General features: G+C 37.5%; 1 protein-coding gene and 1 long non-coding RNA gene across 6 annotated transcripts in view; one reads left to right on the top strand and one right to left on the bottom strand.

The window, feature by feature from the left end:
* Positions 1-674: 674 nt before the first annotated feature.
* On the top strand, positions 675-6,531 carry LOC143175257 (uncharacterized). The gene is made up of 2 exons (XR_012999998.1): positions 675-1,147; positions 1,293-6,531. It is a non-coding gene; the product is annotated as an uncharacterized LOC143175257 (long non-coding RNA).
* The window catches only part of alpha-Catr (alpha-catenin related), a 117,485-nt gene continuing 95,129 nt past the window's right edge, over positions 4,399-26,754 (bottom strand). For 4 of the 5 annotated variants that reach the window (XM_031981266.2, XM_031981268.2, XM_031981267.2 and 1 more), the window contains 9 exons: positions 25,240-25,476; positions 19,345-19,608; positions 17,206-17,454; positions 16,623-16,782; positions 16,043-16,161; positions 15,198-15,527; positions 11,256-11,462; positions 9,610-10,111; positions 6,016-6,079 (listed from right to left, as the gene is read on the bottom strand). In XM_031981266.2, coding sequence (XP_031837126.1) covers positions 9,710-10,111; positions 11,256-11,462; positions 15,198-15,527; positions 16,043-16,161; positions 16,623-16,782; positions 17,206-17,454; positions 19,345-19,608; positions 25,240-25,476 — 1,968 coding nt within the window. In that variant the 3' untranslated portion in view covers positions 6,016-6,079; positions 9,610-9,709. Of the gene's footprint in view, positions 6,080-9,609; positions 10,112-11,255; positions 11,463-15,197; positions 15,528-16,042; positions 16,162-16,622; positions 16,783-17,205; positions 17,455-19,344; positions 19,609-25,239; positions 25,477-26,754 lie in introns of all 5 variants that reach the window. The other variant, XM_031981270.2, reaches the window with a different exon arrangement.

The following is a 26,754-nucleotide window of genomic DNA, read 5'->3' as shown; positions in this document are numbered from 1 at the left end:
CTGCGAGGTTACGCGTACGCTTCACGGGACGCGGATCCGCGTAATTAAACTCTAGGAACATCACGAGGACGTCGCTCAACGTCCCCCGATAAGAGGCCCTAGTTTACGTTTCGGCGCCTCGGTGATCTAGAAACATTCTGTCAACTTTGTCGACTTCAAAGATTCATCATCGATCAAAGACAATCGCCAGCGACGATCGACGACGAAGGGTTCCATCTGTTTCGACCTTCGCGACGCTTCGGCGACGACGATTTACGCTTGACTCATCGTCGTCGACGATTACCGATCCGATCGCCTCCAAACGAAATCGTCATTGATCAGTATAATCACATTCTTTGTGCCAACTCTGTATTATACATACAGAATCGATCTTCTATATACTTGTTAAGTACGAGAAATGCATGACTGGTCGACGTTATATTCGCGTGAACTTAACCTCATATGTACAAACGCCGGTGCGCGTTCGAGTCGCTTGTAACCGGACCGAACGCGTCAGCTTTAGAATAAACAAGAAATCGTGTTCTCCACGGCGGAACGGTTAATTCGTTTGAAAGCGTGGCGTCGGGCGCCATCGCGGCGGGCCCCGCCATTTTCTGCGGCGCGGCTCGCCGGGCGTCGCCCAGAGATCACGTGGTAGTCGCTCCTTAAATTAGGTAAGAAGGTTCCGTCGCGCGAGATGTCTGTGATTCCTCGGAGGCTGTGGACGAAACGGTTCGCGCTGGGAGCCGGTTTGTTCATCGTTTGTTTCGCACGACACTTATAGTATTATTAAACGCGCGACATTATGCGACTTACGCTACGCGCGCCGACGCGTCGGGTACTGGCTAAAATAGAAAAGTGACGCGAGCGTCGCTCCCGCGCGGCCGCTCGTCAGCCTCGAGTCTCGAAACCGACGGGTGTCGATTCGGCTTTGGAAGATAGTTTGTTTCGTTTTCAGCGGTTTCAAAGACGTATTACACAATTAGAATCGTGATTCGTTTGTGGCACTCGAAAGGAAGTTTACGGGGCGCAACGGTCGCCCGACTCGACGCTTGGTGACTCGACAGATCTTCGTTCAAGAGTGAAAAGTGTGCTGGTAGAGATAGGCGTCGAGTCGAGGAACCGATCCCCTTTCAATTTATAACTGCGCTCGAACCACGAGATTTCGGTTAGTGAGACATGCTGATGTCTTTGCCACAAAGTACGTCCCTGACCGCCCTGCTGCCGCCCCCAGGTCACCTTCAACGTCCATCTCCTGCCCCATTTGATTAAAAGCTGTGCTCGGTGATTCAATTAAATCGCAACGATTGCAGCGCTCTTCCCGGACTATGGTGCTCGAGTGCAGAAAGCGAATGCCTGGCCGTGAAACGAACAGTCTCGTGAACACCTACCCTTTCGCTTTGCTGGTCAACGTGGGATCTGATGTTTCTTCAGCTAGTGTAGGCAGCAAGAGTCATCAATTTAACTGTCTTAGGGTTATTACGCACTGTTGATCATTGTATACCAAGTTGCTAACTAGGTTCGATACCAGATCTTACGGACATGGTCGAGGCGATCGATGAACCATCGATGATCATGAGAATGCTAGAGGCAAATGCATTGTACTAGATTGAATACGAACACGGATCAGGCAACTTCCTGGCATGAATAGAAGCAAAGTGAATTTTGGTCAGTAAGTTCTATCGTTCGTTTGTCGGTTACTCGGCGACTGGTCAACAGCCTTTAATAGCCCTTAAAAACAATTTGTTTCGCATTTGTGACGTACCACCGTAAAAGAGGATTCGCTACGAAAACGAAACACCAGGTTCCACATGTTACCGACGTACACATAAGCAAAACGACTCGCTCATTCCAGTGTACGCCTTGCCGAGGTGCTGGTCAGCAAAATACCGACTCGATGGACACTCAAAGCGGACACTTTAGCCAAGCACGCTACATTCCGCGGCGCGTTTCCGCCGGCGACGCTCCGAGGACTCTTCGAGACCCGAATATCGACGCTTCGCTCCGCACTGGCGGGGAATTCCCTAAAGATTGAAGTTGGTGAGACGCGTTAAGTGGAAGTTGGCCTCTAATATTTCACCTCTAAAAGGCACTCCGATCGACAGTCCAAATTATTGTCGTTGCACCAACTTTCCTACATGGAAGAACGATACCCCTATGCGGAGTTCTCGTCGAAGAGCAGTCGCCTCGTCGAATGAAATCGCGACTGTTCCCGAGGTACTGTCCCCGCCAAGATACGGCTAGGTCGTAAAATCGGTGTCGATTAGACTAAACGCGTTTCAAGCGACAGGGCGTCGATTCGACGGAAATACGTTCTCGGGACTCGGAACTGCGATTGGCACCTTTGATACGATTCGAGGTCGTGGAATGTCAATTGATACCGATTCTAGAAAGCTTCGGTTTCAATGTGTTCGGTTACGACCCCGTCATATTTTGATGAAGACTGTACCGCCGCCGACGACGAAACGCGCCGCGGATCGATCCCTCTTTCGCAGTCACTCAAGCCCCACTGTAACCCGTTTGTCGGTTCGGGTCGAACGATGCCTCGACTCGGGAAATCGCTGACAGCAGCTTGACCCTTGAAGTTAGCAGCAAAATATATTACATCGGAGCGGCTTACACAATCGACGAAACAACTAGTTGCGCTGATTATTGCTCCGGCTAAACGGCTTCGAAGTGAAAGCAGCGTAAAGCGATTCTCCCTCGGACGTCAATTGCCCGAAGCTGTTCTCCTTCTAATCGCCATTGATTCTCATTGATATGGCTGTATTATTGCCATCGGAGTTCTCGGATTCCATCGTGCGCACGATTAACACGATTCCGGATCGCCGTTAGAATTCTGTGGGGCACCGTGCCGTCGCGATGGAATCCGTGCGTCGAATTGCATTCGTGAAATCGTTCGAGCGACTTGGACTGGTCCACTCGCTTTAGTCGTTGATCTCGTCGTGTGGTGTTCGAGACGATTACAGTCTAAACGTACGCGCTGAAGTTGAAGAAACAAGTAAATTAAGTCTCGAGAGTCTGAGAGTGACAATAACAGACAGGCTGAAGGGATCCGTTTTACAGTTTGCTTCTCGAAGAACGGTGCAGAAGAAGGAAATTATAACGTTTCTTCGAACAAACGATGTTTCTCGAAACGCGTGCGTGTACGCGTGGAAAGAAGCGTGCTTACGTTCCTCGTCCGTTTTGTTCGTTCGCGTCGCGTTTCGTAGCGGCGAAGCGACTTCGGCGTCGCATCCCTTAAACGCGTGTGTGTAATTCGAGCGGAAAGCCCGCGGCATTTCTATATTGAGCAACGCAGAAACGTGTACTAATCGCTGAAGTATAGCTTGTGCTCGGAGCTGTTACAATTTGAAACGTACACGTCGATTATCTAATGGCCGTTTCGAAGAGAAGGCGAGAACATCTTTTGACGATCAATCAGTTGCGTACTTCGGATAATATGTTCAAGCAATTCTGTGGTCGGTTCGTCTTGTAGATCATTCATTTCCTGATCACGGGACCAAGCGATTGGTCTTGTAGCACCGGTACGAACAACGAAAACATTAAACCTTCATTCTCGTCCATCCTTGGGAACGTGACCGTTCCCGAGGACGTTGGATACTTAACAAAGTTTACGAATTTGTGCTCTTTCAACGATCTTCTATGGAGCAAATTAGTTTCTGTTGTAACAAGAGAGTCCGTTTTTCGAAGAGACCTCAGTTGTTTGAACGGAGTCGTGGTGTTTGCAATTGCTTGTACGGAAATCGTCTGTCTTTACTTAGATAGAAACTTTAACCGAATATCGATAGAGTTTTGTGTACTTCATTTTAATTTGAGAGAAATCAGAATTCTCAGTAGCACGTTAGGTCATATTGTTCGCTTACGTTTAATTATATAATAGTACAGTAGACTCCTTGCAATTCAGCATCAACGAGATTTTCTAACTATTTCTACGAACTCTGTAAAAACTTATAAAATACGTAACATAAATGAACGAGCATAGTGTAAATAAAATGTATATAAAAGAAAATATAAAAAGGCAGGGAGAACTTAAAAAATACATTTGCTAGGTGATGTAACACGTACATCTTGAGAAAATATTCTAATCGCAGCAGCGAATCTTTTGTTCCAATAATAAATTAGTTAAACGTCATCAAAACAACAATTAAATTCAACACATTCACGAAACAATTATTAATCGAGAAAGTTAATTGTACATTTAAGAACGCTAACTCACTGATAACTTTTCATCAAGAAAGTTAAGAATACTCTAAGAGTAACTTTAAATAATAGAGGTAGACACGCGGTTGATTGACTAGACAGCACGTTTCACACAAAAGAGAAAGTCACGAAAAAAGCAAAAGACTCATAAAGTATAGTGTAGACGCGTCACATAATCGTTTAAATATCACATCGTGTAATATACTTAAATAACAAATTAATGTAGAAATCTTTCCTCTTCTAATTAACGTATACTGCTATAATAAATAAAACATTTTTGACTAAATAAATAAGACATTCATAAATCTGCCGAGCAGTGATGGCGAACTCAGAGTGCACGTCTAGTTACAAAATGGCTGACTGAGTAGACTCGCGAGATTCTCTGATCGAAAGAAGTTATTGTTAGTTCTTCTTCTTAGAACAGAATAAATGATTATTAAAATAATAGTCATTTCTTGATTTAATGATACTGTCAGTTATAAGATATAATATGTTGCAACAAACACTATTTATCACTAAATAATAAATTAAGATATTGGTCTTGTTACTATTGTATATGTTACTATATACTGCATCCATAATAAAAGTTAAAAACAATATGTATTACGCTGGTGACTTGTTAAATTGAACAAATTATCCTGTAATAAATGCGAAACCTGATATAGTATATTTTATAACATTCACTCGTAAAAAATTAACACTAGATTCTAGCTAGCTGCCAAAAACATACTTTGCTTCTCTGCCATATATGGCTGACTACTTCAACAGATTTTGCTCGACAGATTTATCTACCATCATTCAGTAAGGCCTAAGGTACGATTCTCTTATAAAATATAAATCAGAGGTGTCTAACTGACTCGCTCATCAGCTATTCGACGAGAAAGATCCTTTCCATACTGATTTCCCTTTTGTTATTCAGTTGCTGAACATCACTATAGCAGGCTAGTCACCACTACGAATACATTTATGTAAAAGTCTCCTACTGAGTCTTGAACTTTGAAAGCTCTAGCCGCGACTCAAGTTTTAAAGAGAGTTCTCAGGGCTTAAGCCTTGAGCTGCAAAAGCTGACAACAGTCGAGTCTTTAGACTCCCAAGGCTCCCAGAAGTCTTCTAACTTTAAAGTTGAGTCCTGAAGCATCGGACATTCAGACTTTAAGATTGAGTCCTGAAGCATCGAAGACAGCCATTAAGGTTGAGCTTCAAAGCTTCGAGGACTCGAGTTTCATACAATACTAGTTCATATCGAATACTACTATGAAAGGATCACTTAACAGAGAATGAGACTCGAACAGCTCTTGGAATGAAAGTGGTAGAGCTTAATTAAGTAAGACAATTAGACACCTCCAGCATAAATAATCTCACCAAAACATCTATACAAGCTAAACGATTTATCAAAACATAAACCACCCTTCTCCCCAAAAGCAACAAACTTCGAAGTCGCAGTTCAAGCAACAATAACCAAAAAGAAAAACCATCGACCAGTTGATGCTGAATTCATCGTTTCGAAACGTCTACTGTACGAAATTAAGAACCAGCCGAACGAGAATTTCGGAGGCGCGAAAGAGGCGTGAAATCCCTTCGAAAAAGGGCGAGTTCAGCGAGCACCGGCGGACCTTTTCGGGGGTGTCCGCGAGGGCTCGACGTGTACGCTTCGCTGGGGCAGGCGAGGTTCTTCCTAGAAAAGCAGAAAGGAAACCCGAGTGCGGCGAGCGTCCCCCTTGGCCCGTCGGGCCATCCCAAACTGTCAGACGGACGGGTCGCTGCCGGGGGCGGAGCCCGTCTTGCTGCCGTCGACACCAGCACCGCCACCGTCGCCGTCGGCGCCCGCACCCTCTCCGCCCCTGTACGGCGAGCCGCCGGCCCCACGCGCCGACAGACCTCGGAAATCCAGGTTGTACTGAAAAAACAGAGGCCGACACGTATTAAAGAATGCGTATACACGGTATCGACTTTATGCTGTCTTTTGAGACAGTGCTGTCCAGTGCGAGTTCCTAATTTGAGATACCCTATAGCTTCGTCGTCGTTGATCTCTTTTTAGCGAAAATTGAAGAATTGATGCTTAAAGGGAATGAAAATCCTATTTCAGGATGGTTGAGACCAACTCGAGGGTATGTTGCGAAATTTTGAAGTAAAGTAGGACGTGGAACATGGTTTGTAAAGGTCTGTGGGGTGAGAGTTTAGATATAGGGTTTATAGAGGTCCTAAGCTTGTTTTATGAAATATTTTGGTAATCAATGTTTATAGAAAGTTCAGCTGTAGGATTTACAGAGATCTCACGAAATCTTAAGCTTGTTCTGTGAAATATTTTGCTAATCAATGTAGGTCGAATAAAAGCAGTATGAAAATTAATATTGGTTTAATTAACCTGTGTTATTCTGCTAAACACTTTTGGTAGCTATGAAGATTTTTTGCGTCACTTCATTGCGTGTACAAGAAAGATGTTTCATAAAACAAAGTATCCGCGTGATTCCAACTTTGAGGATTATTTTCACTGCTTAAATGTGAAAACGAATTTTCCTGTTTCATTTCCCTGAAAATCAATTCTTCAAGTCTCAAACATAGTCGAGGTCCGATGTTATCCAAATATGATGTAAAAAGTTGAATAGAAACGAGAGAAATAATGCACTCGTGGACAGCACTGACACAAGAAGATAAAATACAGAACGACGGTTGTTAATTTGGAAAATAGATTTTGAGTAGAAAAAATCTTTTATATTGATTACACTTTCTCTATTGTTTGAAGTTTGTATGAAATATTTTGGACTTATTGAACAGATTATGTATTCTTCATTGGGTATCACGATAATGTAATTTTATCTTGTACTGTTATTATATTAAGAACTACTTGAACGTTTAAATTTTCATCGAATTTCAGTTTAATGCATACTGTAAGTTATACTTATCTGTCCTATATTCTTTTTCTTTGGGAATTATTTATAAATGAAACACAATGGATTATAAAATTCAATAGCTCGTGCGTTCGTCAATCTACAAATCTATAAAGATTGTTTCGTTGAAAAATAGATTTAAAAATTATTTCTCTTTCCTGATATAATTTAATTCCAAAATATTTCCGTCTAAAGGTTGCAATTTTGAGCTAAAGATTCGTGTTAGTTGCAAATACTGTTGACTGTTGACTGTTAACGCTTCGGCAGAAAAAGTACAAGTATTATAATATAAAGATTAAATACCATCAAAAAAAGTGTGAAGTATTTTATTCTAAAAATTAGTACTTCAGACAGTAGTATATGATTATCGTATCAACACATAAGCATTATTTTCGATGGTAATCGGCATGTCAGAACGTGACACCAATAGAAAAACCAAAAAACAAACGATGAATTATGTTATAAAACATTGCATTGCGCCCGTTCCTGTAAAAAGACGGCTGAAAAGAGTAAACTAGATTTGTTATCAGTTTCACCTTGCTGCGGATTATGTTGTACGCTGTCACAGTGAAGCTTGTTAATCGAAGCGAAGCTGTTGCGACAAAAAAATGTCTGCAAAAATGTTCAATAAGAAAAGATACAAGCCAGTTCACAGATACTGCGACAGAAACGCCTACGCGTAAAATGCGCGATGAAAATAGCTGCCGACGAAAAAACCAGGAAAAATCATTCGACGAAAGCTAACGCCTGATAACGGTCGATCGATATCCGCGACGAACATAGGCGATTCGATGATTAATTAAAGGTAAACTTTTTCTGCGTGAGACAGTAAGTAATCCGAACAATTAATCACTCCCCTTCCGTTGAATCTATCCTCGGACCTGATTGAGAACACGTCACAATATATAAAAAAATTGAATGACAATTTCTGAACTTTGAGCTGATAAAGCTTTAGATGTTTCAGTAAAAGAATTAATTTTTTAATAGAATAAATTCGAATTTTCTACTGACTCGATGAACCATAGATGGGTAAAATTTTTTTATTTTAAAGAACGTTTTCACAAAAATGTGAAGTTAAGAATAATGGAAGAACGAAGGAAATATTGGAAAATTTCATGGAAAATGTACATATATGTGTACTTTGTTTCAAATATAAAGTAAATAACTGTATGTATATTATATGCTTATTAATTCTATCAATTTCACCACCAATTTTTTAAATGATGTCACAAAAGCCATAAAGCTTACTTAACTGGTGTTGACAAAATTGTTTTTTGTATGATTTTCTGTTTATATTAATTGAAAAACTAGTTTGTCTTTGAAAATAAGTTAGAGTGAGTTGTCCTACTGCAAAGTATATCGGTATTAACCTTTATCACTCAGAAGTTACCTCTCAGGCAACATTTTAATAACATTAAAATCAACAATATTTAATGATAGTAAATACAATCTGTTACGACTAGTGTTTTTCAACTAGTGAGCATATGCAGGTGCACGGCTTTTAAAAAGCACCTATTTGCCAAGTAATGTCAAAGAAAAACCTACAATCCGAATTTCTGCATAGAAGTATTTAAATTATTATTATATTCAGCAAAGTAAATGCATAATTCGATTAAAGCTACTATAAATAATTTCCTGAGAAGAAAGCCAGTATCTTCTGACATAATATTTTTCAGACATAAACAAGAAATTTGAGCAACATTGCAGTAATATCGACCAATAAAGGTGAAATAAAATAAAATAAAACAATACATAAAAAACTAATTTAACAGTAACAAATATCAATTAGTTTCCACTGATAGCTATTATATTTCTTACTTAACTGTATGTAAAAAAATATAAATTTTTTAAAAATGAAGATAATTATTGAACTTATACTTTCATTATACTTTTCATCTTCAAAAAGTGTCAAATCAGGATCACGATGAACTGAACACGAGAACACCTCAGTAAAAGTAATGAATATTCTCGAAACCGTCATTAAATTACAAATCAGATTGTCACTAATCAAAATGGCGAAAAACTTCCAACGAAACAATAATACGTAAGCATTGTAAATAGGTAAAATGTATGCATGAAGAAATTCCATGTGAAGACAACTCACCCTAATGACACAGTGTCCTCGAACTGGTGGTACAACACAAGGAGTGATTCTGAATGAAAAAGTACATTAAATTACACCGCAGAAAACATTTGACACGCAACGACGTGACAAGCGGACCCGGTCCCCTCGGAATCTTATCGAGTTACATCCAGACCGCAATCGCAATTTCGCCGATTCAATTAGAATCCCATCTCTCCGCGATATTAACAACGAATCTCCGAGGCACCACAATTCCCCGCGGTATCGATCGATCGCGATCCAATCATTCGCATTCGCCGGGCCGTTCGGAAGAGAAGGAACAAAAAGGAACAGAGACTCCGACGAAACAAAGAAAGCGACGACGGAAGCCAAGATAAGTCCGCAAAACGAGACAACGCAACGAGAAACGGAAAACGTAACGCAATAAAAACGAGAAAATGGGAACCAAAGTCGAACCTGTGCAAAACGAAAGAACAGCGGATGAACGTGCGCTCGTAGCGTCGTGGCCGCGCACGTGAACACATGCGACCCTCACACGGTGCAACGAAAGTCTGTGTTATCTCGGCAGAGTGGCGTGCCTTAGATGCTGCAGCTGTGCGTGGTGCAGTTGCATCTGCAGTAGCTGTAGATTCTGAAGGCAATTCGGTGCCTGCGGCCCGCAGCCGGTTGTGCTACTCGAGTAGGGGAGGACGGAGGGATGAACGAAGGACGCGGTGTTCCGTGAACCGGTGCTGGAACCCGTGACAGCCGGCAACGTGCCGTAGTTGAAGGTCGGGATGTTCAGGCCGGGGATTCTCAGGATATTGTGTAACTGGCTGGACGTCAGAGGATGGGGCTGGACGTAGGGGCTCGTCGAAGGTAGCATTTGAGGGCTAACTGGGTACAAGCAGTCCTCTTCGCTTAGGCCGGGCACCGTCGTCGGACTGAGCTCCACGTACTGCGGCATGGTGACATTGTGCTATTCGATGAATACATGGAAGGACATGTAGACACTTTAGGCGTGACATGACGGCGTTGCGACTCTACGCGATGTGTTTATTCTGTGCGAACCTTCCGATTCGATAGAGATTTGACGTTTACTCGGCGGCACGCGACGATGCGTGTCGGGTTGTAAACGGCTAGATTCTAATGTAGTCTGTGTTTTTAAGAGGCTTATCTGCGACTGCCGGCTAAATTGGTAATTGTTAAATCGATGGGGACGAATGGACGTTTCGGTGTGTCGCGATTATCGTTTTCGTTTCGCAGGAAATAAATAGGATCTAATCTTCTTTCGAGATTAATGGTTGGCTGCGTCGCGTGCGCGATTCGCGTGAGCGATATTGAAATATGTCGAATAACGGTTTGACTCGTGTACGTGTAACGTGGTTAGCGAATTATGAATGATGAAGGAATTATTAGCTTCCAGCTTTTTTCTTGCTGTAAGGTAATGGGTTAGAAAGATTTATGTGTGTTTATCTTCTAATTGTAATTTAATGCGTTGTGCATGAATTGGACTGTTAATGTCAACTGCGATTGTTCAATGAAATAATTATTGCGAACATGTCTCGCATAATCCTCTCGCGATTATTCCTCATTTTAATTCAGGCATGTATTTCATCAATTAACAGTGTACATTTACACAAATATCTATGAATTACGAATTCGTACCATAAGGAGACAAATATTCGCACAGAATACATCACAGTTTCGACGAATTTACGCGCAGCTATACGCTTATCAAAAATCAAGATATACATATCATCTGCCGACACTAAGCTAGCTACGATAAAAATAAAATATCCTCCGATCTTTGCTCGTTCGTAGCACGGACTATCTTCAATTCAATGTTACCATTTAAATCATTATTCATAATACTAATTAAACGGAATAATAATTCTTTCCTGTAAAAAAGATACAGCGTACCGTGCAGCGTCGAAGCAAAGACCGGACATTTTCCCGTTTTCGAGCAGACAAAAACGATAAGTTTCAAAAATAACGAACAAAAATATCAAAGTAAAAGGTAAAGAAAATGGTACTGTGCCATTTCTACTTGACTTTCTCGTGAGTGCGACACAGAGAAATGATTTACTGCGTGGACCGACGTGGCTACGTATGTGTCTTACCTTTGTGGCGCAGACGAAACATGTTGTGACCACTTTCGAAATCACGTTCATCAGATTTTTCGTCTCTTGTATTACGTTATCGACTTTGGTGAAGGTGGCGGCTTTCCCGACGGTGGGGTTTTTCACGGTGAACTGGAGCTGCTGGACGTACGTCGGCACACGATCGAGGTTTTCCAGAAGGTCTTTCTTGTGCGGGCCAGGGGGTACCTGCGCCCATGCAACGTCATATAAAAATTTACGTCTTCGCCACTGTCGCAAGGCAAACGTACTCGTATGTCCTTTAACAACGATATGACAAATGCGTTTGTTCAATTCCTTCCATTCCGATTTCAATTATTACATTCCATTCGATTGTATAAATTAAAAGAATTTTTTGTAGCTTCGTAAGCAGCTAAGTTCTTTAAACTTTAATTTTCATGAGGAATAAGAGAAGAAAATTTTATTGGCGTGCAGTACCGATTTATACGTAATAACTTAGGGGCGTATAGTAAAGACGTATGCAATAAAGATTTTAAAAATAAAGTTTACTGAAAGATAATCATTCGTATCAATATTTTTCGTGAAGTGTAATTTTTTATTACTGTGCTCTCGATAGTTATATAAGTTTTAATGCTGTAGGAAGTTAATCATGTAAGAGACTAATTTTCCATGAAGAGATGCTATTATTTTAAGAATAAACATAAGTGAATTTAATACATCTGTTAGGAAAAGAGATAACCTAAGAATAATTGATAGAGTATATTAAATTCTCCACGGGAAATGTATGTATATCTCTACATTTTTTCAAAAGTTAAATAAAAGGAAAAAGTACCTCGCCATTGTATAACTGAATTCAATAGACTGTGCGTGGTCGATACTGTACATATAAAATTTTATTTGTACCATTAAAATCAAACGATTTCTAATCGGTTTTTTAAAGACTGGGAACGATTGTGAAGTTATTTTAACATTCGATGCCCACAACTTTCTCCGTTTGAAATAATCGTTGAAAATCATTCATCACATTTGCCTTGCGATATTGTTTTTTATACATATGTAGCGTCTTTTAAAAACTCTTTGAAGCAATGCCTGATTCTATTCTTTATTCGTTGACTAGTAATAAATACTTTGAAATACGTATCTTGGATACTCGTAAGATTGCATCTAATAAGTTAACAGAAAGATACTCTATTCGTCCTAAAAGTAACACAATGCGAAAGATTGAACAGAACAGTGTAAGTTGCTTGAGAAGAACATTAGACAGTGACTGTGTGAATGACAGTGAAATAGTACAGACCTTGTTGTTTTTTGCAAGCTTCACGAATGTTATACAGTAAAACGAAAAGATTAAATTGCAAATTACATGTGACTGCAGCCAAGATGAAATTTGATAATGTAATTTAAGTAATTTGTATGTAAAGTGTTCCATTTGCATAAAGTAATTTTCAATTAATATGGAAAGTATTTTCATCTTAGTTATACAATTCCGTAAATTAGTTTATTAATATATTTCGACACATGAAATATTATTTATTAATTATTAATAATCTACTGGAACAATAGTTTCACTAAATATTGTGAAAACTTATATACAAGATATAAATAGAAAATATTCCAGTTATATTTAATATAGTTTAAAAATTATGTAATACAATGTGTGCCACAGAGAATAAAATATTGACAATGAAATAAAATATTATTATGAATTTTTAAACTTCTGATAGCTAGTTCCAGTTGTTTAATAATTTTGTAACACTTCCTAAAATTCACTGCACATTCGATAGGTAATCTAATATATACAAATTGATTTCCATTTTAGAGAATAATACAGATCGACGAAACAATCAGATGTTACGTGAGATGTTTACAGTATATTTACGAGAGATACCGCAACAATTTCATCTTAGCTGGTATACGTGAACTTTAATGACAAATAGAATCGGAAGCTGGCAAAAACTGAGACATAATAGTCATGCCCCAGATAGTGGAAGGAGGGGGACCACAATGCACATAGACGTCGTCCACAGACGGAAGCATTCCCGTAGCATCTAAAACACACCTTACTAATCGTACACAAAAAAGTCATAAATGTACGTACACAAAATAGATTTACCAACAAAATAATATGATTGTAGTCGTTTCGATGCCGTGAACAGAGTAAAAATGTTCAATGATAATTCCGCTAATCTTTAAAACGGGAGCCACGGTCCTGCAAAACTACATGTTCAAAAAGAATATTCTCACATTCTCATTCGTAAACGTAATCAGGATTAACAAACGAAAGAAATCGTCGTTTCGGTATAAACAGTGTAAACAAAAATGAAAAATTCAAAAACAATCTTTGCCATATCAAAATTCCGATTACCTGAAACTTCGAACGTAAGAATCGTACTTTTGGGGCGAATGTCTCTAGTTCGTCTAATTCGATACTTCGATTTAAATACGGTACTGGCCACGATGGGTTGATCGGCGTTCGTACAACGATAAAAGGCAGCTCGTCAACGCCTATTGTTAATTAATCGACTGTCTAACGAGAATGATGTCGCAGTCGTGGTTTCTAATGAAATTAGCCGCTCTTTACCAACGTGCTGTCCTCATCGGATAAAACGTGAAACGGAAAAGAACATGTGTGGTTACGCTACGTCATTCAAAGTAAGAAACGATTGTCGGGTGAATCGTACTAGGTGTCACGATCTTGCATAGCACAGTACTTGCGTATAGTTGTGGAGCAGTAAAGTGAAATTATGTAAGAGAGAAAGAAAGAGAGATACGACAACATTTAACAGCAACTGGAACAATGTATTCGCAGAATGAACGAGCGAATGATTGTATATATATAAATATATTATATATTATATACAGTGCACAATATATACGTTACATGATATACAATACTTTATATTATAAAATATAATTAAAAGTGAATAAACATTTCTTTAAAAACAATTTTCTACAATTTTGCATAGAATATATATATTTCTTATAGTAAAATGTACGATGTATTTGTAGTAATTTAATTATATAATATAATATACAACACAGAAAAGTGTGATGTACATCATGTAATATACATCGTGCAATATAGCGTAAATATATTTTACATATATACATGTACGTATGTATATACACGGCAATGAGAACGATCTATACAAGGCGAACATGATTTCTATGAGCCCAACAAGGGTCTAAAGTAAAGAGAGAAAGAGTTACCTGGATGGAGGCATTCAAAGAGCGAGGGTCAAAAAAGGGTTTCATAATACAGAATATATTACAAGGTTAGCGTTTTTGTTGATTTCTTTCAAGAAGAGTATAAAGAGATCAAAATGGTTTCAGGTAACTATATATATTCGGCCTAGCTAGGAGGGTCGAAAGGGCAGCAAACGTGTTAATTCGAACATGTCTAATGCTAATAACTCACGCTCGAGCCACTTCGAATCCATTTACGAAATCGCTATCGCACGCGTCCATATTACTCGAACAGTAGCATCGATTCAAGATCAAACTCAAATGTCATTCCGCGTAATAGAAAATTTATTCAGCATTTACCAGCAACGATAATTCATTAGATCCGAGTGTTCCCTTTTCAACTGCAAGACAGCTCTGGTGACTCCGAATAAACCATTTAACGCAGTCATCTTATAGATTCGACGTGGCCCCGGCATCGCAATTACGTAAAAACGAAACTCAATAGCGAAATTGAAGGAAAACGTATCTTCAATATAGCAAGGATCAAAAAACTCGGAATCAAGTCCAGTATAGAATCCGTATAATAATAAACAATGGTAAAAAAGAATGATCAGAGAAATAAGAGGACGATGTACGTGTACAGGTGTACGTACAGCGGGTTCTCTGTACATACACGCGTGTATACACAACATCCGAACATCAGTCCAATTAAAAAATGTGTATCAGTTTTGCTTTCTTTTTTTTCGGCGCTACGCCCTCCTGATGGATAGCACGTACCTGGTAGCTGAATTGTCTCACAACCTTGTACAATCTGTTCGCCTCCTCAGCGAAATACTCAGCTTGGGTGAACAGGTCTTGGGTGGTGTTCAGGGCGCCCTCGCCCCTCGTGAACTGGTACATGGAGAACGCCATGGAGGACATGTTCTTCGCGCGTTTCACGATGTCGTTGTTCTCCTCCAGGGCGCTGCCGCTCTCCTGCCACTTCTCCGTCTCCGCGTCCATCTCCGACGTGATCAGCTTCATCTCGAGGCCCGCCTTCGCGATCTTCGCTTGCTCCTCGCTATCCAGCCTCGCCGGCTTCAGCGGCTTGCTTGTCGTGCCGTGTTTCTGGAAATTTTCAGTTCTCGTCAACACATTGCGCACCGAATTTTTCGGACAACTGAATTGTGCTCAATCGGCTCGCTTGCCGAATCGATTAACTGCATAAAAGAAAAAGTGAAGAGAAGTGATGTAATAAGTACATAGTGATTTTCAAAGTTTCCCTTTAAGTGGAAAATTAAGTAATCATAGAACGTATTTAATTCGTTATTATGTAAAATGTATAAAATGTTAATAAACGAGATAGAATTTTTAACAGGAAGATATATACTCTTTCAGTGCTACGATTGGCAACGGTGAAAGATTGAACATTTTAAAGATAATTTTATAGAATTAAGAAACTATAAAGAGATACGTGGTAAGTTGTGGTGAGTATTTATGTGTTTTTGTTAAATTACTTAAGAGAAATGCTAAGGGTTGTTATAAACAGTGACTAGTATGTGAGTCATTCTTTAAAATTGATAACGAATTCCTTGGTATCTCCAAGATCGTTGTATTTTAAACAAACATACAACTGTACTTACGCCTGGTCGTGGCAAGGACATGTAGACTTGCTTTTCTGATCGATTCTGATGTAATTCGAGCACATCTTTTGCTACTGAAGTCACGTCGTTCATGAGCCATTGCCACATATCGGCGAATACTGAAACAAACAATATAATGTAACATGCACCTCAATCTGCTTAACCATAGCTATCATAAGTTAAGGCGATCTAACGAATAAGACAAAAATATGGGAATAAGAAACGCAAATAAATATTTTAAAACATCTTCTATTTTGTACTTATTTACTCATTAAAACTAATTACGAACTTTTGGGAGATACAGTGGAGAGTAATAGATCAAATAATTCCCTTTGCATAATTATAAGTTTCATTAGTTATATCTGCAGTTACAATAAAAAAATAATATTAAAATATAATGAAACTAAATATTTAAAAAATGTTATAAAAAATGAATATTTTAATGCGTTTGGATCACGTTTACAGCGAACTTCTTCAGAAAATTGCAAAAATTAAAACGAAAATATTATAATCTTATAAACTAAATTTCGTTCAACATAAAAGAACTCGTTGAAACATAGTCAGACATGAGTTGAATCACCTTCCAAATTCTCTTTGGCGATTTTGCTAGTCGGATGCCTTGCCAAAGTGCGCGCCGCTGTTAGGACTTGGGGACCGTACATTTTTAAATTAATTGCCGTGAACTTCGCTGAAACTGAGAGCGTTTCCGTCGGCGCGACGTGTCTGATTATTTTGCACACCTGTTAATGGATAAATTAATTAGCCACGGATTACATTCAGTTCCATTTCTACTAGTCTAAATAATTATATTCCAACGTAAATCAATTTTGTCACCAACACAGACATATTCTTGAAGAATTCTATTATGCCATAAAAACGAACTCATCGAAAAGGTAAATTACCATAAACAATTCAGATTACACTATTGTTTGAATGCAACTGTGTACGTTGTTATCGAATAAAAAATATTAAATACAACTTATTTATGGTAGAATCTGATGCAAGAAAAATTTCATGATCATGATATATTCTGCTGTTCTAACAGAAACAGTTTAAATATAATATAACAGTTTAAATTGTGAAGCTACGATATTTCTCTTCGACTCAGTAGAATGTAATGTTGAAGGGAAAATTGTTCGACAGTGTAGAAGCAACGTACTTACTTCGACAATGTGGTCGAGGTACTCCTCAAATTTCTGCTCTTCGAATCTATTGATGGCATTGGCCAAAGCAAGATTCTTGATCGTGGAGACAAGCTCCAGACCCGCTTTGGTCACCTGGCCTAGATCAGCCATCTGCTCCATCGCCGTCGCGCAGAGCTGCTCGCGAAGATCTTTGGTCGCATTGAACACTGCCTGTACAGCTAGCTCCATTTCCGCGCTTGGAGAACCACTGCCGTCTTCATAGTTTTGCTGCGAGATAATAATATTTTATAAATAAATATATTATAAATATGTGATGGAAATTATTAGGAACTCCTAATAGTTAGCATTATATTGTAAACATTACAATAGATGCAGATCCTGCAATTCAAGAATTAATAAAAAGAAAGCAAATTTCTAATATTTCACTCCGTAAAAGTAGTTTCAAAGTGTATCAGACCGAGGCAAATCGGATCATTTTACGCTTGACAATAAAAAAATAAAAACGCTTGAAAATCAATAATAAAAACTCAAAGGTTCCAAATCTTTCTGTCGCAAAACAGAAACAATAGATGAGGAACATAATTAGCGACACAGTACACGTGGATTGGATTCTCATTTCGATTCGATTCATCCTACGATCAGATTTACTTCGGTCCACTATATCCGTAATCATTCATAATCTTATCAGCAAAGTGAAACGGATACGTTGACAGTGCACACAAGCACAGGGAATAATGAAGCGACAAAGAGAAAGATTCGATCAGAAGAAGAAGAGGTATTGTACGTTCAAATTGACCCCATGTCACCGACAAAATGTCAGTTATTCGAGGTTTAAAACAAACAATCGCGACTGCACTGTCAATAGAAAAAGATTGTGTGTCCCAATCTCCAATGGAGATTTTAGCGAATGTTCCCAACATTCCGCCATCAAAGGGGTGGCGGCCTTTTTGCCTCCTTTTTCACGGGGGGACGTGTCCGCCACTGTCTATTCACTGGTAGCAGGCTCCTCTAACTGATTCAGTTTAGCCTGCTCATTCATTCGGATTTATGACGGGAGGTCAGCCCTATTCAAAGTGGACCAAGCCAACTCGGATTACTCTGACGCGAATAATCCGGTATTATATGGAATTTTTCGCGTCGAATCCTCACTTTATCCGTGCAAATTGTTCTGTTCGCGCGTGCGGTTTCTCGATGATTAAATATCAGTCGATCTCTTTGTGAACACTGGAACCAGTGTACCAATCAAAATGACTGATTTCGGTTTCTTTTATTTCAAAGTTATTGATATCTTGGGAGCAGTAAATATTTTAAGTGACTAATAAGTTTCATCCGAATGCTGTAGTGAATATTGGAAGAATTCGGGAAATCTACTGTTTTAATTTTTATAAAGATTATATGTTGATCGTATTAAATACTTAGTTCTAAAGTTAACAACTGTGATCATCGAAATTTCGATCGTGTATTTTATTTATTGCAGATATTATTCTAAATAATATTTTATTTGCTACTGCGAAAAATATGGATAGAATCGTTGAATACTGTAACTGTGCATTAACAACCAATTTTCATTCGAACTTTCAAGTACTATTATTATACATCATGATCAATGGATTTTAGAGAAGTGAATTAAATTGTAGCATTTTAAACGAAATAAACAAAGGGTTTCATTGTAAATAAATATTTCAAATAAAACCACTGACGAAATTTAAATAAAATTTGTATATCATCGTAACGCAATACATTAAAATTATTAACAGAAGAAACACATTTATGTTCAACAGGTCTTTGCGCAAACCGTTCGAGAAAACGTGGTTTTCCAAACACTGGAAAGATCGATGTTCGTATATGAAAAACTAAATAAGAAACATCGATTTATTCTTTCCATTTCTCGCAAATGTGAAATTATTATATAAGATATTCAACGAACTTTAGAAGTCAATTACCCGTTACAACCGAAGTCTGATAATTTCAGAATATCGATCGATATTTAGAGAATATAAAACAACGGTTTAAGCTATCTTGTCTCTCATTTTTCAACGCTTTTCAGTTATCAGAAGCAGTTGATCGTTATTGTAATACTTAAAGCTAATTGAAGAACAGTTTTACACGGATATTGGTTCGTCAATTAGAATGTTAAACAAAAGCGAAAGCACTTACCATACTGTTGCCGATCCGCAGCAACGAATTCAGTTCCAACTTCACTCGATCGTAGAGCAGAAGGATGTTCTCTCTGTGCTTGTGACTGGTGTACGCGCTGTCAGTGAAATCGTGCGTCCTCTCAATGGCAGTATCCAACGCGGCCGTGAGTGTTTCTCGGCAGTCGGGTCCTAGGAGTGTCATCCTCGATGTTTCGACGAGCCTCTCGAAGTGTTTCAACGCGAACAGGGCTGTTCTGCGTTCGAAATCCAGCTCCGCGGGATTCTGAAATCATATAAGATTCTACTTTCGGATACGTTATGCGCTTAACCTGTCAACTGTGGAATTCAAATTGAAGAATCTCTCGTTTTGCGTGCCGTACAGTCGAACGATGAAGTGTACACTTGTCGAACACAGGACGAATGCACCTGGGGTATATTTTAACACTGGAATTATCGAACGAGTGAAATTAAACCACTCCTAAATTCTTCTAATTTATGCAAACTGAATCATAAGTCAGTTAAAGGCTCAACAGCTGCACTTTTAGAGTTGTTACTGAAAAATTGGGAGAAGTCAATTTAACTGTTCGGTAATATTAGTGTTAATAAACAACTGAATCAAATAAAGAAGAATTAGATGTTTATCTGAGAAAATAAGGAATTCATCGTTGAAGAAAGTAGCATCATTTCAAGCTTTAAGATAACGTGTCAAAAGTTTGGGACCAATCGAACGGTTCAAAGAAAAACTTTCATTTTTGTAAACAACTTTTAATGGAGAATTATTGTGTATATTTAAGGAACATGGACATATGTGTATTAGTTAAATATAAAGATATATAATTTTCGTTATTTTATTTTATATATTTATAAGACATAATTTTTCATTTATGACGGTATATATCAAGTGGTTCCAAACTTTTGACCGGCAATGTATGCGTGACACAATGATTCGTTTCGAGAGTATAAGTAATAATTTGTCACATAAGTAATAAATTTAGTGGAATTAAAGTTGATTAAAATTTTATTTTCTACACGCTATTATCAGCAAGAAAATTCATTAAAGCTCTATTAAATCAATGAACTTTTATAGTTTATTAATAGGAGCAGACTTCGATTACTGATGAATGCGTGAGAATATAATAGTCTAATAATAACATGTTAAGTGGCACGTTTTTATATAATTACTGCCCATTAAATTAATTTTGAACTACTTTTCCACGTGGAAAAACAAGTGACGTATTATACGAACTGGTTGAAAACGTTTTGAGTGTTTGCGACTTGAAATTTCTCAATTATTTGAATAATATTGGGAAACGATATATACATTTTCAAAGTCCCATAAACAACCGTTTAAACGAGCATTTCATACGATTGGTTATAATACATCGCTTCTCAGAATTAAGTATCCAGTTAGGATACAACTTGACGACGTCAAGCTTCCGAATTTCGCTCAACGATAATGGCATTATAATTCTCAACAGGAAATTCAGCGGTAATAATACGGATGACTGTTTCGCGACGGAACACCCTCGTATAAGCATTAAATGCAATTATAAATACTATGGTGATATAGTTACAAATAACTCAATATTTCATTGAATTATGAGATTCACTTTGATAAAAAGAAAGGTTCTTCATATGTTCATTGTAGCCTCTTATCTGGTTTATAAAGATTCTTATATACAAGGTGTCCCGCAATCCAAAAGCTACAACAAAAGATACTTATATCGAGTCACTATATAAAATTTTGTAATCACATTATTATAAACGCTTAAGAATTTTATTTAAGAATATGTAACATTCTACAAATATTTAATTTTCATAATATGTTTCAAATATGAGCATTTCAAACTTGGAACTGTTTATAACAGAAAAATAGAAACTTCGATCCATTTTAATTGAAAATATTTATAATTTACAAAAAGAAAAAAGTAAAGATGAAAAGAAAGATTACTTATTTTTACATTGTTAGTTTTACAGAACTCCTTTTTTAGTCAATATGTATTTTTTATCGATACCAAGTTTCTAATGAATTTATATAATTGCAAGCGAACGTATTCTCTTCCCGGAGGCTTGCGGTGCCAGGGTAATACTGCGCCGAACATCTTATAAAATGTTATTATGTTTACATAGTAAACACGATCTAGGATCAATACACGGAACTTTAATGACACCGCTGCGTCTAAATATATTCCATCCTAAGGTCGGCGTATGCAGTTGCAGTTCAACCAACTGCACTGAACCAACAACTGCTGAGCGTTCGACTATAAAATATCCAAGTGACACCGTGATAGTGCATATATTTTCTGGTACACACATTCACGGCAGATTCTTCGATGTGGTCAAGCACTTTTGGTTACACTCTTTTTCAAAGCTCTGCAAATATGTAGTATAGATTCTTCAAGTTAAAATTTCTTTTAAATTCATTATTTCTTTTCTTTGAATTATTCGTTTCCTTTTTTGTTCTGTTTCATGATATATGCAAACACAGTAATACTGAACTTCTATACCTTTTATTTGTGATAATTATTTGCTATAATTTTCTAGGTGAAATACAGGTGAATATTTGTAATCAATGTTTTGACTTGATTAACCTCAACGGGAACTTCTCAAACTGACACTTTAGATTTGTGAATAACTTTACTTGGAACAAGTGACAAGAATTTTAACTTACTTTTTTATAAGGATTAAGAAAAATTGTTTTCTTGCATATGTTTATTTTAAAATTTGAGTTCCAGTATTGAAGACGGTAGATTAGGTTAATATTTAAATTCAGTACCATTCACAGTTAGATTTTTTGATTTTTTTTCCTCATGATTTGACCCCCTCAATCACTTAATACACTCATATATCATTTAATTCAATTCAAATATTCTACTGAATTAATTCTTAACCGCCATACATTTTATTTTCAATCTACTTTAATTCGTCTATTCCTAGTTTATAAAAGCAACAAAAAAATTTATACAATAATTTTTAATACCATTCTGAATACATTGAACGAGAGAAGTACTGCTTACAAAAGAGAAAACAATTTACTGAAGAATTTATTTAAAGACACCCAAATAATCCATCTGTTCAGCACACTAGCAGAGAACTAAATCAAAATTCGATTAAAATTGCCTCTCCGGTTGAAAAAAATCTGGGTCGCGCCGTGAACTCGGTGAGGACCTCAGTTTCAAAGTCCTTCGAGCTACAAGAACCGAGAGCCTCCCCGAGGAAGTAAATTCGTCAAGATAAGAGGTGTATCGTGAAACGAGTCACGGTAGGAATCAATTAATCACATTGTTGTCCCTCGCCGACAGGTCCAACCCGTTTATAACAATAACCGGCCATCCGGTGATATATTTGTCACACTTAATTCACAGGCGGCTCGGTAACCTGTCTAGAAGGTTAGCGTTTTAGTGCCATTTAAACTAAATAAATTCTCGGTATCTGGCCCATTGTTCTTGAACGAGATTTGGCCGGCCTCCCGGTCCTCGGCTGGCAAGAAATTTAAATAATGCCCGTGCATTAATGCGCCGGAATCTCGACGCCGCAATTTGGCACGTGCCGAAGAATGCCCGGCTAACGTCGACGACATCCATCCCGGCGTCGTTCGCTATGTGTCGGCTTTGTTCGCGGTACGATATCAATTTGCATCGCTGTCGATACATCGCAGCCATTGCACGCGGAAGATGTATCTTGCATTTTCGAGATGTTCCCCCGGAAGCATATTTTAGGACGACGACGGCGTGTCGCTATTCCGAAGGGGGCGCATCGGGCATCGTCGAGTGCGAACGAATGCATCGGAGATGCTCCGCGTTTTTTCCTTCGCTCGCGTTACTTCCGAAACTGGAGCACGCTGGAACGACGTTATAGTCTGCTGTGATGTAGTGTATTTTTATTGAAAATTGCAAATTCCTTGGAGCAAATGCTTTTTAGATCTTTTGTATATACTGTCTGACAGTGAACTTGAAGTAAATTTAATGCGAATGTAAAGAATGTATTATAATGTATATAATTGTGTGTGAACTGTCTTCACTTGTTTCAGAATACAGATGTTACGATTTTATTTTAGTTGGCAGAAAGCTTGAACTTCTTATGAAATGACAAAGTATAAAATGAATGAGTTAGGAAAATTGCAAGACTAACGAATTTTATTCATGAAAATTCTACTGATTTCAAGATTTTGATTTAAGCGAATGATTTTGTTTATTACAGTATTGTCTATATTTTCAACAAATAACACAAACTAAAATAAGTGAAACTAGAATAGTGAGAGAAATAATAGTTTAAATAGAAATCATGTGTCAGGCGTCTGATTATATACGAAGTTATTCCACTGATTATATATCATGAAAAATTCTCATTTAAATGTTATTTAAACAATACATCTCAAATAACCACGAAAAAATCTTCTGTTTCCTCTATTCGAGGAAACTACACTTAAACTGAAAAGTTCATATTTTTTATAGTATCGTAAATATTGTTGTACTACCTTTATAGCAAAGAAATTTGTATTCATATGCATTTATCAACATTTACCGCTTTATTTGCTTAATACATAAAATATAATGGCACTGTATACTTCAAGAATTATTTGAACGGTGCTATTTATAATTCAAATATTTGGTTCCTCGCAATTATGAAATGCATCTCTTAACATTTTATATTAAAAGACCGAAGAACAAATCGATTTTGCACCGACTGCAAAAGTAATTAACGATCAAATTTTATGCAATCACTTAAACGAACGTTTCGAAACTCGTTCGAGTTCGAAATGATCACCTTCGTAATTGATTCCGTTTAATTGCTTCTACCGTTTATCGTTCTCGTAACAATAAAAAGAATAATATGAAATCATGTTTAATGAATTCAAGCTAATTTCTTAGCATTCGGATATATTTCTTTGATATCAAACGAAGAAGTCACTAACAAGTTCACGTCTTAGCCTTACGTGTGTTAGTTTTCACGATGAAATGGATGCGGAGCAAGGTCGCTAAAATCGTGTGTTGCGGATTATCTATAAATCAGAATTTAACCAACGAAAGCACTTTGGATTGGTTTCAAGTTTCCTTATATATTTCACCGCGGATGCTACATTTTTCTTGTACGACTCGGTTCCTGTTTGTCGCTAATGCACGAAGACAATAAACAACGTTCGATGGCGCCAACAATCCGCGGAAACGCAGCGCGAGGAAACATTTGAATCACCTCTCTGGTAACTTGCGTCAAGGACGCACAGTTTCCCCACACTTCTAATAGATTTCTCAAATTTTGAATTTATAGGTAGTGTAAACTGGGGAGAGATGGTCCACTTTTTTAAACGGACGTTTAAAAAATAAAATAAAACGTATTTATAAAAATAAATATATATAAGAACAGTTGACAGTAAAACTACCAGACTGGTCGAAATGACACAATCCTCATTTATTTTTTGTGCAATTATTAAAAAGATAATAGATAGAAATCATTCAAGAAATCGGTTTAGCAATATGCGAACAGAATTGTAAATCAATTTAAATCCCGATTGATGTACTTATACAGTTTCTACAGAGAAATTTCGAAGACTCAATTTGACTACTCGATAGTTTTACAGTTATATATGGTTCTGTAAAAGATTCAATATACCACTGAAAACAATTGAAAATACAGGTATTTGACAATGTCTAAGGAAATTTAAATTACGATCTTAAAGAGTCATAGAGATAGTTCACTCAGAATGGCCCTATTTGCATGGTTAAAAAAATTATTATTTCATAGTAATAAACCCAGTAATCAAGAAATTTATTCTAGATCTAAAATGTTGAGTGAATTAAGTGCTTTGACGATATAATTTTCAAAAAACACGTTAAATGTGGAGTAAACCGATTTGGTCAACGAACGACTGATTCAGTGGGAACGAATGGAACAAATGATTTACTTGATTGCCAACCTTTCGCTGATACTTCGGCATGCAGCGGTACGACACACCGTCTTTCACAATGAAGTGTATCATATCCATGGCCCTCCTCATCTGGCAGAACACCGTGTCCCTGTTTTCCCTCGCCGACGGACACTCCGGATGCCTCAAGTATGTTTTGCTCGACGTCAACAGCATCATGGTACTCCTTTCCAAAACTTGCCGGGATGCGGCCATCTGTGCCCTTCGTCGTTCGTCTTTCAAGTCGTTCTGAAATTCGAATGCATTGTCTCCAATTATTTATACTGTTACCAAACTATTAACTCTCATGCAAATAACAATTGTTTAAATAGCTAGAGGAATATTGAGTTTATGCAAACGCTTTGACGTTTCTTTATAAGAAATTCAAAAATTTCGCTGGCCGAAACTAATTAAAACCTTCTAAAATTTTGACTTTGAAAATGATTCGAAAATTTTATTTTATTTGAGATAATCCACGGGAAACAAATTTTCATTTTTCCCATGGATGATTTCGTCCCTCTAAAGTGAAATTCGGCATGATAAAAAAATTGCAATGTATTGGTTTGACTTACTCTACTTACACACAAAGTGTGTTTATGTTTATGTTTATTGTTTCCAATAAAAATCGTTTGTTAACTAAGTACAGAAACGTCAAAATGTTTGCGTCAACCCCATAGAATTACGGTAGAAAATGATTTTGCTGAAAAGTATTATAAAAGTCAGTAAGCTTTGAATATTTTATATATTCCTTTGCATCGTGTGCATTCAGTGCATCTATGCGCTTTCAAATTTCCTAAAAATGGGTGAAAATCCATAGTCTAAGTATTTTATTTAATCCTTTACTATAAATAATACTTTTACTGCAAAAAATCAGCAACTTTTGATTGGTAAATATTATATGGGCCAAAAAGACATTATTTATCTTTATTGTATTAACAACATTACCTCGAGTGACATTGCTACTAATTTCATCAGTGGGATTGTTTACTATTCTTCGATTTAAATTCAAATAACTTTTATTTATGAAAACACGGTCAATCTTTTAACACTTGAAATCGAGGATTTACATATTGTTGAACATGAGCGATAACATTATAAAGTTTCAACGCTGATTTGCATATGACGTGCATTTTTCTTTCCCGTATTCAGCGTGAGCGTCTACAGTTCGTCAAAGAAAGCCGGAGACCTCCTGCATGCATGAACAAAGCGAGTGTATCTAGGAGCCGCGTAGAATTTCCAATTTAAATCTTCTGTCTATTCTGAATAAATACACTCTGACCTAACAGTCGTTACGACCATCATATTTGGGAACTGTAGTTTCGAGTTCGAGATCGTACAATCTTTATAGCAAAATATTCCATGAAATGAACCTAATTAAATCCTAGGGGATTCGAGAAGTTTGAAAGAATAATCACCGTAATAAGTATTGGATCTTTAATTAAATATCTGTTTTACTGCTGTCATAAAGATAACACAGTTCAAAGGGAATCAATTTCTATGGTAAGGTATTCTATAAAACGAACTTTA

This window comes from Nomia melanderi, chromosome 14 (assembly GCF_051020985.1).
Source record: "Nomia melanderi isolate GNS246 chromosome 14, iyNomMela1, whole genome shotgun sequence".
NCBI lineage: Eukaryota > Metazoa > Arthropoda > Insecta > Hymenoptera > Halictidae > Nomia > Nomia melanderi.
The sequence above is the reverse complement of the archived record's forward strand: the minus strand, read 5'-3'. Positions and strand labels throughout refer to the sequence as shown.